At 42.3% G+C, this 17,003-nt stretch overlaps 1 protein-coding gene across 1 annotated transcript; it reads right to left on the bottom strand.

The window, feature by feature from the left end:
* Nucleotides 1–232: 232 nt before the first annotated feature.
* siae (sialic acid acetylesterase) lies at nucleotides 233–11,787 on the bottom strand. The gene is made up of 10 exons (XM_078246594.1): nucleotides 11,562–11,787; nucleotides 9,519–9,680; nucleotides 7,637–7,791; nucleotides 7,197–7,335; nucleotides 6,734–6,899; nucleotides 6,438–6,520; nucleotides 6,224–6,357; nucleotides 5,879–6,033; nucleotides 1,313–1,499; nucleotides 233–1,112 (listed from the first exon to the last, which is right to left on the bottom strand). Exons 1-10 carry the CDS (start codon nucleotides 11,671–11,673, stop codon nucleotides 813–815), a joined length of 1,593 nt encoding a protein of 530 aa, XP_078102720.1. The 5' UTR covers nucleotides 11,674–11,787; the 3' UTR covers nucleotides 233–812.
* Nucleotides 11,788–17,003: the final 5,216 nt, after the last annotated feature.

The raw sequence follows: 17,003 nt of genomic DNA, 5'->3' as shown, positions 1-17,003 counted from the left end.
CGTCTTCTACCAGGTTCCAGACAGCTTTACTGGGGATATGTGCTAGCATAGTTGATGCTAATGTACTGGATGTTGCTGGTGAGTTAGCTTTGTGCTTAACGTGACAATAGCAACATACATGCTATATTTCACTTAGTACCCTACCTAGTTGAAACAGTAGATCATGTTTGATTAATCAATTTAATTTCAATATGTTTCACTTTGAAGTAAAATGATTTTCTTTGAATGTATACACACTTAGTTATGTCATTTATTTATGCAAATTATGCAGTGTAAAGAAGACTCATTTGTGTTGTAAACTTCAAAATCCAGCAATTTTGTTTGAAAAAAACATTTGTCTACACACAGTCAAGCAATTGTTTGCAGTGGTTTTAACAGCATATTTTCAGACACTTTCAGTGGTTTTACAAGACTGACTGATAATCTCCATTTAAAAAGAAAAGGAAAAAAAGTAGTGTCCCGCCGGTAGAATAGTCCAGTGGTATTATTCTCTATTCTGGTGAGACACTAAAGTTTGGCTGTCTGACCACTCTGGTAAAAAGGAGGTTAAATAAACATCAAGATAAGCTTGCAAATTTAGTGCGTGAGTTCTGTCCCACTTTGAGGCGATGATTGTCTATTCTTAAAGCAATCCAAACAAGGAATAAATCAAAACAAACTGACAAAAAAAATCATTACTTCTCAAATGCATTGTAGGATACCTGTAAAAACTACAACAATATTAGCTAAATTTGTCTCTCTCAGTAACAATCTAATGTCAATACTTTTCCAGTGTCAATTAAACTTCATTGAACAATCTGGCTACATATTTGTCAAATCAGCTCATCTTGAGCTAAAGAAACCAAAAAAGGCACATTTTTCATCACGTTTCCTTTGGCTGGATAGCGGTTGATAATAAAAGGAGGCGCAGGTAAAATCCGACTGCTGCTGTAGATGGGACAGGCTTTAAATTCACAGGGCCAGTCTCTCCATGCATATCGGAGGGCAGCTACTTCATCAGTAAGTGCACACAAATTAGATAACTGGACACTGGTCGGACCCTGCTGCATGATGGGAGCTGGAACCCAGCGAGACTTAGGCCCACATGGATTGCGAGTCTCTGAGCAACAGATCTTGAAAAAAGAAAAATAGTAAAATCACTGATTTGAGCTTGTTTGTTTATTTGCAAGAATTCAGTTTGTTCAAGAAATTATCAAATCAAACAACTATATCTGATGGTTATTTGATAGTGATTTTGTGTTAGCATTGGTAACGAAGTCAGCAGGTGAATATGGGACATAACTCACACTGACTGTACTGCTGCCAGCCTTACCTCGAAGGTGTCCTTAGATGGTGTGACATAGACTTTCTGGTCGTAAGTAACGTTGACATACATTTGAGTGACCAGGATTGTGTCGGGGAAAGGTCCAAGAAAGGACACATCCTTCTCATTATAAGCCACTGCCCTTGCTCCCAATGTCAGTCTGTAGGCTACATCCTGCTTGTCTCGGGGATGGATCCTGAAACAAACAAAAGAATATCACTTAATCATTTTTCTCGTGGTGGAGAGGTTTGTGTGTCCCTATGAACCTGAGGGCTGTGTTGTCTGGAGCTTTGTGCTCCTGGTAGGGTCTCCCAAGGCAAAGTGGTCTCAGGTGAGGGGCCAGACAAAGAATGGTTCAAAAATCCTATGAAAAATCGAGGAAGGGATGAAGTGACCCCTGCCCGGAGGAAGCCCGCCTGCCTGGAGCCAGGCCCAGATGGAGGGCTCGTCAGCGAGCGTCTGGTGAGCCGGGTTTGCCACGGAGCCCGGTCGGGCACAGCCCGAAAAAGCTACGTGGCGGACATCCCTCCATCCCATGGGCCCACCACCTGTGGGAGGAACCGCTGGGGTCGGGTGCGCTGCACAGTGGCAGTAGGTGGCAGAAGATGGGGCCTCGACGGACCAGACCCGGGCAGCAGAGGCTGGCTCTGAGGGACGTGGAATGTCACCTCTCTGTGGGGAAGGAGCCGAACTTGTGCGGGAGGTGAGCGCTACCGGTTAGATCTGGTGGGGCTTACCTCTACGCACAGTCTTGGTTCTGGAACCATACTCCTGGATAGGGGTTGGACTCTTTTCTTCTCCGGAGTTGCCCAAGGTGTGAGGCGCCGGGCGGGTGTGGGGATACTCACAAGCCCCCGGCTGAGCGCCGCTACGTTGGAGTTTAACCCGGTGGACGAGAGGGTCGCCTCCCTACGCCTGCGGGTTGTGGGGGGGAAAACTCTGACTGTTGTTTGTGCATATGCACCAAACAAGAGTTCAGAGTATTCGGCCTTCTTGGAGACCTTGAGTGGAGTCCTGCATGGGGCTCCAGTTGGGGACTCCATAGTTCTGCTGGGGGACTTCAACGCGCACGATGGGTAATGATGGAGACACATGGAGAGGCGTGATTGGGAGGAACGGCCTCCCTGATCTAAACCAGAGTGGTTGTTTGTTGTTGGACTTCTGTGCTAGTCATGGATTGTCTATAACGAACACCATGTTCGAACTATAGGGATGCTCATAAGTGTACTTGGTACCAGAGCACCCTAGGCCAAAGGTCAATGATCGATTTTATAATCGTTTCATCTGATCTGAGGCCATATGTTTTGGACACTCGGGTGAAGAGAGGGGCGGAGCTGTCAACCGATCACCATCTGGTGGTGAGTTGGGTCAGGGGGTGGGGGAAGACTCTGGACAGACCTGGTAAGCCCAAACGGGTAGTGCGGGTAAATTGGGAACGTCTGAGGAGGCCCCTGTCCGACAGACTTTCAACTCACACTCGGCGGAGCTTTTAGGCATCCCTGTGGAGGCTGGGGGCATTGAACCCGAGTGGACAATGTTCAAAGTTTCCATTGCTGAAGCTGCGGTGAGGAGCTGTGGTCTTAGGGTCTTAGGTGCCTCAAGGGGCGGTAACCCACGAACACCGTGGTGGACACCGGTGGTCAGGGAAGCCGTCCGACTGAAGAAGGAGTCTTTCCGGGATATGTTATCCCAGATGACTCCGGAGGCAGCTGCAAGGTACCCGAAGGGGCTCAAGGGCTGCAGCCTCTGCCGTGAAAGAGGCAAAGCAGCGTGTGTGGGAGAAGTTCGGAGAAGACATGGAGAAGGATCTTCGGTCGGCACCAAGGTGCTTCTGGAAAACCGTTCGCCACCTAAGGAGGGGGGAAGCGGGAACCATCCAAGCTGTGTACAGTAAGGATGGGACGCTGTTGACCTCAACTGAGGAGGTAATAGGGCGGTGGAAGGAGCACTTTGAGGAACTCCTAAATCCGACTAATACGCCTCTATGGTAGAGGCAGAGCTGGAGGATGAGGGGGATTGGCATCAATTTCCCTGGTGGAGGTTGCTGAGGTAGTTAAACAACTCCACAGTGGCAAAGCCCCAGGAATTGATGAGATCCGTCCCAGAAATGCTTAAAGCTCTGGGTGTGGAGGGGTTGTCTTGCTGACACGCCTCTCAACATTGCGTGGAAGTCTGGGACGGTGCCTAAGGAGTGGCAGACCGGGGTGGTGGTTCCCTTTAAAAAAGGGGGACCAGAGGGTGTGTGCCAATTACAGGGGTATCACACTTCTCAGCCTCCCCGGTAAAGTCTACTCGAAGGTGCTGGAAAGGAGGGTTCGGTCGATAGTCGAATCTCAGGTTGAAGAGGAACAATGCGGATTCCGTCCCTGGTCGTGGAACAACGGACCAGATCTTTACTCTTGCAAGGATCCTGGAGGGAGCCTGGGAGTATGCCCAACCAGTCTACATGTGTTTTGTGGATCTGGAGAAGGCGTATGACCGGGTGCCCCGGGAGATACTGTGGGAGGTGCTGCGGGAGTACGGGTGAGGGGGTCCCTTCTCAGGGCCATCCACCTCTGTACGACCAAAGCGAGAGCTGTGTCCGGGTTCTCGGCAGTAAGTCGGACTCGCTTTCAGGTGAGAGTTGGCCTCCGCCAGGGCTGCGCTTTGTCACCAATCCTGTTTGTAGTATTTATGGACAGGATATCGAGGCGTAGTCGGGGTGGAGAGGGGTTGCAGTTCGGGTGGGCTGGGGATCTCATCGCTGCTTTTTTGCAGATGATGTGGTCCTGATGGCATCATCGGCCTGTGACCTTCAGCACTCACTGGATCGGTTCGCAGCCGAGTGTGAAGCGGCTGGGATGAGGATCAGCACCTCTAAATCGGAGGCCATGGTTCTCAGCAGGAAACCGATGGAGTGCCTTCTCCAGGTAGGGAATGAGTCCTTACCCCAAGTGAAGGAGTTCAAGTACCTTGGGGTCTTGTTCACGAAAGTGAGGGGACAATGGAGCGGAGATTGGTCGGAGAATCGGCACAGCAGGTGCGGTATTACATTCAATTTATCGCACCGTTAGACGAAAAGAGAGCTGAGCCAGAAGGCAAAGCTCTCGATCTACCGGTCAGTTTTTGTTCCTACCCTCACCTATGGTCATGAAGGCTGGGTCATGACCGAAAGAACAAGATCCAGGGTACAAGCGGCCGAAATGGGTTTCCTCAGGAGGGTAGCTGGCGTCTCCCTTAGAGATAGGGTGAGAAGCTCAGTTATCCGTGAGGAGCTCGGAGTAGAGCCGCTGCTCCTTTGCGCCGAAAGGAGCCAGTTGAGGTGGTTCGGGCATCTGGTAAGGATGCCCCTGGGCGCCTCCCTAGGAGGTGTTCCAGGCACGTCCCAGCTGGGAGGAGGCCTCGGGGAGACCCAGGACTAGGTGGAGGGATTATATCTCTAACCTGGCCTGGGAACGCCGGGATCCCCAGTCGGAGCTGGTTAATGTGGCCCGGGAAAGGGAAGTTTGGGGTCCCCTGCTGGAGCTGCTACCCCCGCGACCCGACCCTCGGATAAGCGGATGAAGATGGATGGATGGATTTTAACAAACAGCATGGATGAACCAGTTGGTAAAACCAGATAGGGAGGTTGAATGTCAACACAGTACTCATCACTGGATAAATACAATGGCAAGTCACATCATTTGTAGTCTGGCTCAAGGACAGTTCATTTCCAGGTTAACCGCCGGAACATAACCCCGTTCTCTTCGTTGAAACAAAAACAAACTTCGAGCTAGCAAGCTACACACTGAAAATGGCAAGTTTTCAAGAAAATTTGGATTGTGCAACAAGTCAGGCCTGCTTGTTCTTTTTCTGTGAATGATTGTAAAGATTTACAAAGAATATGTTCACGGCATTTACTGTCTAAATGGGACATTTTGGGATCGATTGGTGGGGGATTGCCATGGATGAAGTATGCACGGCGACACACTGGTAAGAGCAAATTACGTTAAGCCATGCATCTATTTGATTTAAATAGCTCACATTAATGTATTGTTAAAAAAAAAAAAAAAACTTAATTTAATATTGTATGTGGCACTCTTTTGCAGTGTGCAAATATTCCACCAAAACCAAGTTCCTTCCCGAGACCATTTTGTAGAGCCACCATTGCTGCGTCCAGAGCTCAGCGCTGCCCAAGTCGATTGCATTTCTTTAAACCAATCCCAAACAACCCAAAGTGTTTTTTTGGAATGTATGTGTGGAGGAGCCAGTCCTACTGTATACTCTGCAGCGCTGTAGAGATATGCGAGACTACATCATTTGCATACTTTTAATAAAGACAAAAAAAACAGCAGAAAGTTGTCCTGTTGTCGTAGTTAAAAAAAGCACTGACTTTTGGCACCACATCAAATTTAAAGTTAGTTTTACATGGAATTCTGTCAGAATTGTTTGTGTAAAAATTGTTGATATAATCTATGCGAAGGATTTGCACAGTTGCTGATGTGGCACCATTTGTTAATCACACAAGTATTAACAAATAGCTGTATAAGCACAGTGTGATGCTCCTTGGTGGTGTGCAGATTTTATATGGTATGAGTACATACAAACAACCCTTACGTGCCAAGAGGTGAGGTTGCATCTGGCAAATCCAAAGCCACGGCCATGAAGGTATTCTGCATCCGGGCATTTGGGGCAAAGCCGTAGTCTGCTGTCTGGTGCCAGCGGATGTTTGGAAAGGCGTCACTAGTGGAGCCTTTTTCGTTGGTGGACAGCTGCAAGTACAAAGAAATCCTGAATTAGATCTACAATACTGCAAAATGATGTTTGCAAAAACTTTCTATGGTCATACATTTTCTAATTCTACATAGTGTTTCCAAAAAGTTCACTCTGAGACCTGCTTTATTTTGACCGTTACATTTTCTGCACTGTTTATATTGTGCAAATTAAAAACTAATAACATACCTGGACAAATCCAAAGGGGAAGTCGTGAGCGGTCTGCCCCCCTGAGCCCTGGTGAAACGCCATCCTCCAGTCATCAATCATAGCAGGGAAAGAACAGCTGTATTTCTCTTGATGATAGATTGCATTTGCCTCACCTGAAAGCGACAAAGGCTTATCGATGCATGCTATACACGTGGCTGTACTGAACATCTCATACCCGTGCAGATCGTCTTACCTTGGTACCAGATGGCACCTTTGATGGTCATGTTGAGCAGCGGGTGGATCATTGCATTCCACAGGACAGAATTCTCCTTGGGACTGAGAGATTTTAATGTGAAAAAGTAGCAAGGGTGCAATTAATGCAAGCTAACTTTTCTTCGTCATTACATAGAACTATTGAGAGCAGGAGAAAAAGTACACTTGCGTGGGAGCCATGTGTCAACTGCTAAAATTAGATAAGCGTCCTTTATCAGTTACCATACATAGCATGTGGCAGGTTAGCTGAATTGTTTTTTCTCTCTTTATTTTTACCCTGTGTTAGTTTGCTCTAGTCCACACTGCTGCAGTGCTCTTGAAGATGACCAGACTTCGACAGGTGTGCCTCCCCAACAGGACTCCACCAGTCCTATGGGGTACTGCAGCGTCTTATATAAGTAACGTCCAAAAAGCCAGCACACTGCAGAGAACTCTGTCAAATCTGGAAATACACCTGCCTGTTAAGACCGTTACTCGCAGAAGGAAAGTAGGTAGTAGTACGCACGCACATAAACAAACATATTTCATCAAATGTGATTACATTATGCAGTACTATACTATTCCTGTGCTGTAACCATAACAAAACACTAGCTTGGATTTAGGAACATATACAATATAATGCATGTTTCTATTACACAGCATTTAGAACTGACTCAGTTGCTGTTCAACGTTGCAAACCTAAACCTTTAACTGCAAACATCTTTAAACAATTCTATGAACAAATAAATTCTTGACTTACTTGCTGGCGGCACAGACCAGGGAAGTTCCACTTCAATTAAATCAGTCAGCTCAGTTTCACTCATTTTCAAGGATGCCATAAAAGTCCTCACATGGGGAAACTTCGCTGCGAGGTTCAGCTCCTCTGAAGCATTGAAAATCTATTGGGAGAATGAATAAATAAAAAAGTTCATTAAACAATAAAATATGAATACAGTAAATGCATACATATCAAATTAAAAGTTCTTGAATGCTTCATGTCACTCATGTATTTGTGCAACCTTTCAGACTAGTACAGCAATTCTGTTGCACCAAACAAGAAATAAAGCCAATTTAATTGATACTTCCTATATTTTATAACCTACTGTAAGTCAAAGGGTTTTGGGCTTCTAAAGCACATTTATATGAATGCAAATGGGCTCATGAGAAAGACAAGACAGGTGTTCACCTGGCTGGGCCTACCTGAGACGTTTGAAACCACATGTTGCTCTGCCCTCCACACAGCCAAATATCTCCAAACAGCACATCTGTCAGAGTGGCTGTACTGTTGTGAACGGCTGCTGTCACATTGTAGGGACCACCTGCTTCGACAGGGTCAAGAGTGACTCGCCACATACCTGTAAAAACAGTCAATTGGCTCTTCTCATTTCTTTATTGTGCCTCCTTGTTTCCTCTCTCCACCTGCGTGTGACCCGGAAATCAATCTCAGTGCCATCAATTCCTAAAAAAAAATACATTAGGCTTGTTCGAGATGAACCAGGACTGCGCAGAATCAATCACCATTGATCGCCGCCCAATGCAGGATAGATTTGTGTTTTTTTTATTCATTTGCATGCTTTTACAAATATCTGATAGATTTGTGTCGGACTTGATCCCGACTTGCTCCGACGTCATGCACAGGTGGGCAACGATAACCTCATGAGATCAAGGTGGCTACAGGTTTGAGACGCAGGCAGAGCTGTTGCTTTCCACCAACTGCAAGACCAAGGCGGACCCAGGGCATGCTGGGATACGCCTGCCTCTCAGCTGATTGGTTCAGAATCAACATAACATTTTACATGAACTTTTTATTGCTTTTGATTGGAGGGAGTTGAATTGCTATTTGTCTGATTTAAAGGCTTATTATGAACAGAACACATGTGTGGCTACAGTCTGTTGTTCATTAACATCAGCAACAGATCAGAAGTAGAGCATGTTAACAGCTACTCTGTCTTAAAAGTCACAACTGGAGACTGTGTACAAGCTGATATATGGGTCTGAAAACATTTTAGTAAATCGGAACCAGACGTAACAGGATGTGAGTGTTTCTGTGACTTCCTGTTTAGACTGAAGGCTGCTGCTCAACCACAATCAAACCTGTCCGACCGACCGCGACCTTTTGTCACCACCCCCTGCTGCTGCCGCCTGCTCTCGTCCACTTTACAGGTGAGGCACAGTTCATCTCGAACGAGCCTATTGTTGATTGGGGAAAAAAATGTAATTCAGATTTTATCTACCTGGGCAGGTTTCAAACTACCTGGGCGGTGCGCCCAAGTAAAACCTATGTATGGGAAACGCTGGAGGGTTGACAGCTGATTAGGCACACCTGGGCTGGTTGTTATGCAGTCTCTCTATCCCTTCCTACAGCTGACATTCACCCTCCATCACATGCTTTTGCACCTTCAACACCTCCACAGCACACATGACACAAATCCATTCACTGCTCACATGGCTGATCCACCCACTCCATTGTTTGTTTTGTGTTAACTTTAGTTTAATAAATGTTTGTTTCCAATTAAAAACCTTGTGTGGACTCCCTCCTTGTTTGTGACAGTAACCAAATGAATAAGTGCAGGCTGTAACGCATTGACGCTTTTTTCGAGGGTCTAAGGACAGAAGGGTGTACAGACTGTAATTCATCTTGATGAATAAAATGTACCCGACTTGACATTCATTTTACTTCCAGGGCTGTACACAGAGACAACAAAGAAACATGCATATCCTTTAGACACCTGAGACATGCACTTGGAGGAGTAGGATCAAGTCAGCATAAAGAGAGCAATCCTGATTATAGAATTAAAATGGTTACATGTTCTGTGGTCTTCACTGGAACAACCAGGAATCATGACCTCTATAAAAAAAAAAAAAAACGGTTGAGGAACTAACTCCGTAACTTCAACTTTATTCAGGGCAAACCCTAACTGTCGTAACAGTGGTTACACAACAAAAGCTGTGATTGAAAAATGCAGTCTGTGCCATCTGTCCCCGTCATGATCACGGTTTGACCTATTCAGTAGCACGGGTTGTCAGCATACACTTCTCACTTAACCGAAATTGTGCACTCGAAGCAGTTTGTTACACTCACCTTTTTTCACAGTGACCGGTGAGGTTTTCTGTTTGATTGGTCCTGACAAGTAGAGGGTCACCAGTGCACCCTCAGGGCCGTAGCCCCACAGCACAGCTCTCTCTGGAGACTTCTGCAGCACCATGTGATCTCCATAGTAGGAGGCAAAGCACAGGTCGCAATCTACACACACACATACAATTTTATTATTTCCTTGGTGCTTATATAAAATGCAATGAAACATAGCTACTCTAGAGAGTGTAGAATAATTAAAATAAAATATAACATTAAAAGGTAATGTAATTTATAAAAGGAGGTGTGGTGGTACAGACATACAGGTGCTGGTCATATAATTAGAATATCATGAAAAAGTTGATTTATGTTAGTAATGCCATTCAAAAAAGTGAAATTTGTATATTATATTCATTCATTACACAGTGATATATTTCAAATGTTCCCTTCTTTTAATTGTGATGATTACTAATGAAAATCCCAAATTCAGTATCTCAGAAAATTTGAATATTACTTGAGACCAATACAAAAAAGGATTTTTAGAAATGTTGGCCTACTGAAAAGTATGAACACGAAAAGTATGAGCATGTACAGCACTCAATACTTAGTTGGGGCTCCTTCTGCCTGAATTACTGCAGCGTGGCATGGAGTCGATCAGTCTGTGGCACTGCTCAGGTGTTACAAGAGCCCAGGTTGCTCTGATAGTGGCCTTCAGCTCTTCTGCATTGTTGGATCTGCATCTTCCTCTTCACAATACCCCATAGATTTTCTAAAGGGTTAAGGTCAGGAGAGTTTGCTGGCCAATTAAGAACAGGGATACCATGGTCCTTAAACCAGGTACTGGTAGCTTTGGCACTGTGTGCAGGTGCAAAGTCCTGTTGGAAAATGAAATCTGCATCTCCATAAAGTTGGTCAGCAGCAGGAAGCATGAAGTGCTCTAAAACTTCCTGGTAGACGGCTGCGTTGACCCTGGACATCAGAAAACACAATGAACCAACACCAGCAGATGACATGGCACCCCAAACCATCACTGACTGTGGAAACTTTACACTGGACTTCAAGCACTGTGGATTCTGTGCCTCTCCTCTCTTCCTCCAGACTCTGGGACCTTGATTTCCAAAGGAAATGCAAAATGTACTTTCATCAGAGAACATAACTTTGGACCACTCAGCAGCAGTCCAGTCCTTTTTGGCTTTAGCCCAGGCGAGACGCTTCTGACGCTGTGTCTTGTTCAAGAGTGGCTTGACACAAGGAATGGGACAGCTGAAACCCATGTCTTGCATACGTCTGTGCGTGGTGGTTCTTGAAGCACTGACTCCAGCTGCAGTCCACTCTTTGTGAATCTCCCCCACATTTTTGAATGGGTTTTGTTTCATAATCCTCTTCAGGGTGCCGTTATCCCCATTGCTTGTACACTTTTTTTCTACCACATCTTTTCCTTCCCTTCGCCTCTATTAATGTGCTTGGCCACAGAGCTCTGTGAACAGCCAGCCTCTTTAGCAATGACCTTTTGTGTCTTGCCCTCCTTGTGCAAGGTGTCAATGGTTGTCTTTTGGACAGCTGTCAAGTCAGCAGTCTTCCCCATGATTGTGTAGCCTACAGAACTAGACTGAGAGACCATTTAAAGGCCTTTGCAGGTGTTTTGAGTTAATTAGCTGATTAGAGTGTGGTACCAGGTGTCTTCAATATTGAACCTTGTCACGATATTCTAATTTTCTGAGATACTGAATTTGGAGTTTATTAGTTGTCAGTTATAATCTTCAAAATAAAAATAAAAACACTTGTATAACACTTGAATGTATACATTATACAAGTTTCACTTTTTGAATGGACTTACTGAAATAAATCAACTTTTTCATGATATTCCAATTATATGACCAGCACCTGTAGTGTGCTTGGTAAGTAGATAAGATAAGGCAGCGCAGAAATGGAGCTGCCCTTTGGCAAAAGTCCAGTACCAGTAGTTTAATGTTGACAAACCATATTTAACGTTAACGTTATAATTTATATGATAAATTATGCTGACAAACATTTTGGCAGACGGTTACTCACCACTGTCGTGAATAGAAGCCACAAGTATAAAGGCAACACACAGAGTAATTGTTGCCATTACAAGACAACCCACGTTAACAAAAAGCTGAAAAACTCTTTTAGACAAAGTCATACCAGTTAGCTTACATGCTGAAAAGCAAGTAAAATACCCAGAACAGACGGAACAATTTACACTAACCTAACCAACTAGCTACATTTCCGTGATTTCATCGACCCTGTGACGTCACTATCTGACTGAGGACCTTCAAAATAAAAGCACGAAAGCACAAAAGTCCTCTTAAAAACCTAGTCTATGGTCTAATCCAATTCTGTTGTATAACTATCTCAATAGTTGGAACCACGTATGAATGATATTGAATAAATTTTTTTAATTGAAGCATAGATTCATGACCATGTAAATTTCAAGAGTCGCTGTAATTGTTGTTCTTGTCCATACTAGCAATGAAATGAGCCCTTCTCAAAGCAGATATAATGGAACAGATTGGGGACAAAATCCACAGTCCTCATTCTATGCAAAAATGCATTCAAAAGTAAAAAGTTTTGTCTGTAGGAATGTAAGAGAGGATTTTTCATTTATTAAATACAAATGGTGTTTTTTTTGACAACTTCTCTGTATTGTGTGTGTGCTGCAGTCAATTTGTTCCATATGATGGTTATAATTATTGATTCTTATCATAAAGGCTAGTATAATTATCAATGCTAGTAAAGCTGTTTGATGTTTTAGGTCTGTCCTTTACCAGAATAGTTGCTGTGGCAACAGTTATTCAAGAGTTGACGCCCTTTATTGTAACCCAGTGTGGGCTTTTTTCTTTCTTATAATTGTTTGAGTGACTCATCTTCTCAAACATAGACAACTTGAGATGTTCTCACACACATACGATGTTTTTAAATAAATAACACTCATTTTGGATACATTTCCAAATATAGAAGCCAGATCACTTCTCAGCCCGCATCATGCTGTCAGTTATATAATGAATCATAATGAAACTTGGGTAACACCAGCAATAAGATAAACAAAAAGAAATGGTCAAGTACATTTTATTTCAAATGATCTGGCTTATAGCATTCCACCACACTCTCTACGCTCTCAGTTAACTACAGTGAGTACTTGCAAAACTTTATGCTAACATAATTGCATTGTTTCTCAAATCTGCCCCTCAGATGACCAAAGCAGCATGCTACAGTGAGGTGAATCTTGATGAAGGCCAAAGTAATTAACATCTATAGACTTAAACAACAGCATGAAAAATGAAAAGCAGGTGTAACATTCATTATCCCAATAGTTTACCAGCCAGGTGTTTATTTTCTGTAGTGTTTTATGAGTTTGCCTATAGTCAAGACAAATGAACAGGGCGTGTTTTGTTGACATGCTATTTAACAGAAAACATCAACACTTATACAAAGATAAGTGATGGATAAGGATAATTAAAAAACTGTTGGTTGGAGCATACAGTAATGAGAGGACTGTAAAGTGAGGAACATAAATATTCATGGAGTGTTATAGTGCGATGTAGGGTAATTATACATGAGTGAGACATACAATTATTTCCCCTTACCCTGCTGCTTTCCATGTGCACCTACCGTGTCAATTGCATACATCTTCAAAGGCCAGGGATAACATTTGGAATTTGAAATAGCACATTTATCTTAAAGGTCCCATGGCATGAAAATGTCACTTTATGAGTTTTTTTTTAACATTAATATGCGTTCCCCCAGCCTGCCTATGGTCCCCCACTCAGAATCTTAAGCTCTGCAGGCATGCAGGTCAAACATACTGTATTTCTCTCTGATGCTGTTTGAGATCATTCCCATGAACGCAAATGTTGCTTCTGTTTGCGTATCGTGCTAAAGCAGTTTGTAAAGGGCATCAGAAATTAAATGTTTTAGCCAATCTTTAAGCATTTATTTTAGGTAAGCATAAATGTTGGAGAATGTTCCAGTCTGTTTCAATATGCATCATAAAACAGTGTAATTTTGTGCTTAATGGAATTTCAAATAATTCATAAATAAGAAGACATGTTTGACATAATTGAAAAGTACAACGAAATGAAGTGGACTGTTATTACAACAAATGACCCATTTTCTTCTTTTATTTATTTTCTTCAGTATACCTTTTCTTTAACATATCACTCCTATTAATTATGTGTGTGCAGATGTTTTAAAGCTTTGTGTCCGTTTTCGTATGAAAAAAGAACAACAAAATCTCACTTCACAAAACTAAACAACTTGCACGTCGACATGGGACACCAATATCACAACAATATGGTTGCCAAGAAAGCTCACACATCAAGAAGATTAAATGGCAATGGCATGTTTTCTCCATACAGGTATTTACTGACAGAGATAAAATACCATGCCAAGCACTTCACCAATTACAGCAGCCTACCCAAGCTACTAATTGACTAATTGCACACACACACACACACACACACACACACACACACACACACACACACACACACACACACACACACACACACACACACACACACACACACACAAATATCAATAGTAAACACACATTTGAGTCTCTCTCTGAAATGAAAAAAATGTGTCATCATCAGCACCTCCAGATCTGTAATTTACTCATCACGTTTCTGTACATGCAGACCAGGATACCATCAGACTGATGTGACAGTGCATTTCCGTGTGAGTACTGCTTCAATATTTTCAATATTACCGCTCCACTTCAGAGTCCAAGGCAGTGCTCAAATTAGATTGCAGAAATTGGGTTGAAAATGGCTGTCCCTCCTCAAGTGATCCGTGGAATGGGCTTTGGTCTGTTCCGTCACATTTTACAGCTAATTTCATGTGGTGAAATGAGAGATGCAAATATGTTTGTGGTTTCATGCATGAACCAAGATTTATGACTGCTGTCTAGGGCCCTCCTAGGTCTCTTAACACATCAGCTCCCATCCATCATGTGATAAATCCCTTGAATTAGTGCCTCCCTTTAAGTCACTCGGCAGCTATTAGGTGCATAAGAGGAGCCTGAGCATCCTCTCCTGTAGCCTACATTGTATCATGGTTATACACTTTAACACTCACTGCCTCCTAAATCAGTTTACACATGAGACTGCCTTGCTCCATTTAAAATAACAAAACAAGATGCTGAGGAATAGATGTTCACGCTACTGTACATTCACTTCCAGTACAGTCAATTCAAGAAATGGAATTCAAGAAATTCTCATGTACAATATGTAAACAAGTTATTTGAAATTAAAGCCATGTAATGATTTTCATTTTGGGAAATATGCTTGTTGGCCTTCTCACATACAGTTGAAGATTGTATACATATATATGAATCTACCACCAGGAGCTAGTTAGCTTAGCTTAGCACAAAGACTGGAAAGAGTAAGAAACAGCTAACCCGAATCTGTCCAAAGGTAATAAAATGCACCTGCCAGCACCTTTCACATCTCATTAATTAACACGTTATATCTTATTTGTTTAAAGTGCTCATATTACAGTTTTTTACGATCGCTATGACAATTTTTTCAATACTTTTAACAACTTTCCTAAACTCTTAACGCACCAACACACCTACAACACACGATTGGCAAAACAGTTAATTTCATGCTCAAAATCGCACATTGTAAACTAAACTCCAACACTGATTTTTAAAATACAATAATTCACTAACACAATACACTGTGTTTACCAAAACAATGCAATCATGTCTCAAAATCAAATAATTCTTCCAAAACACTAACACATATTCTCTTCCAACAGGAACATTTAGTCAATCATAGAACAATGTCATACAAAACACTAACATCACATGGAATTACATAAACTGCATTATTTGATATGTGTCAGGTCTGCCCTTATACAATAGACAATAGTATATTGTATTACAGTTTTTTACGATCGCTATGGCACTTTTTTCAATACTTTTAACAACTTTCCTAAACTCTTAACAGTTAGCACAACATCTGTCTGTGTAGGCTATACAATTAACACATTTCTTTTGCTTTGACACAAAATGCATACAGTTAACACACATTTTAAATGCTTAAACTTCTTTTACACACAAGCTCCACCAAGACCAAAACAATGGATCTTTACTGACCAATTTGCAAATGCTTTCACACTGTATGTCAGAACAGATAACATGTTCTTAACCTAACTTATAGGCTAAAGTCAAAGTGAACAGCTGATCATATTGTAAATTGAAACACAAATATATCCCCTGCATTTTATACATGCATTTATTGAGAAACAGCTGATTGAAGTTATGCAAATAGATCAATCACAGCTGATTCCCTTCTAGGAAACACACTCAGGTGTTGAGGTTCTTTCAATCGCATGATCATATGGTAGTACAGTAAAAGAGGACCTATTTGAACAATATACTGTAGATGAACACAGAAAATAAGAAAAATGCCTTCACGAGGGAGAGGAAGAGGAGTACCAGGACAATTCTATCGCTGTTTCCTTTTTTTCATAAACTGTACATTCTATAAAGCTACTCTGAGATGGGTCATTCATTTTTTGTATTGTCTGTTGTATAAGGGCAGACCTGACACATTTAAAATAATGTAGTTTCTGTAATTCCATGTGATGTTAGTGTTTTGTATGACATTGTTCTATGACTGACTAAATGTTCCTGTTGGAAGATAACATGTGTTAGTGTTTTGGAAGAATGATTTGACTTAGACACATGATTGCATTGTTTTGGTAAACACAGTGTATTGTGTTAGTGAATTATTGTATTTTGAAAATCAGTGTTGGAGTTTAGTTTACAATGTGTGATTTTGAGCATGAAATTAATTGTTTTGCCAATCGTGTGTTGTAGGTGTGTTGGTGCGTTAAGAGTTTAGGAAAGTTGTTAAAAGTATTGAAAAAATTGTCATAGCGATCGTGAAAAACTGTAATCATAGATTGTGTTTTACACTGCAGTTTCTCTTGAAGCCTCTCTACATTTTTTTTTAAAGATTCTTTTTTGGGCTTTTTCACCTTTATTTGACAGGACAGCTAGGTGAGAAAGGGGAGAGAGAGAGGGAAGACATGCAGGAAATCGTCACAAGTCAGATTTGAACCCTGGACCTCTGCGTCGAGGCATAAACTATAAAGTACATGTATGCCTGCTCTACCCACTGAGTCAACCGGGCCAGCAGTTTGTTTCTTTTGCTGCAGAGATTCAATTAAAAAAATGAATGACCCATCTCAGAGTAGTTTTATAGAATGTGCAGTTTATGAAAAAAAGGAGACAGACAGAATTGTCCTGGTACTCCTCTTCCTCTCCCTCGTGAAGGCATTTTTCTTATTTTCTGTGTTCATCTACAGTATATTGTTCAAATAGGTCCTCTTTTACTGTACTACCATATGATCATGCGATTGAAAGAACCTCAACACCTGAGTGTGTTTCCTAGAAGGGAATCAGCTGTGATTGATCTATTTGCATAACTTCAATCAGCTGTTTCTCAATAAATGCATGTA

The sequence above is a fragment of the Sander vitreus genome, chromosome 3 (assembly GCF_031162955.1).
Source record: "Sander vitreus isolate 19-12246 chromosome 3, sanVit1, whole genome shotgun sequence".
In the NCBI taxonomy this organism is placed as follows: Eukaryota; Metazoa; Chordata; class Actinopteri; order Perciformes; family Percidae; genus Sander; species Sander vitreus.
This window is presented reverse-complemented; position numbering and strand designations above follow the sequence as displayed.

Coding starts and splice junctions, on each gene's coding strand:
- siae (XM_078246594.1), bottom strand. CDS start 11,673: ATGACTTTGTCTAAAAGAGTTTTTCAGCTTTTTGTTAACGTGGGTTGT. Junction 6,034..6,223: donor TCCCCTTTGGATTTGTCCAG/GTATGTTATTAG, acceptor TTGTACTTGCAG/CTGTCCACCAACGAAAAAGG. Junction 1,113..1,312: donor CATCTAAGGACACCTTCGAG/GTAAGGCTGGCA, acceptor TCTTTTTTCAAG/ATCTGTTGCTCAGAGACTCG.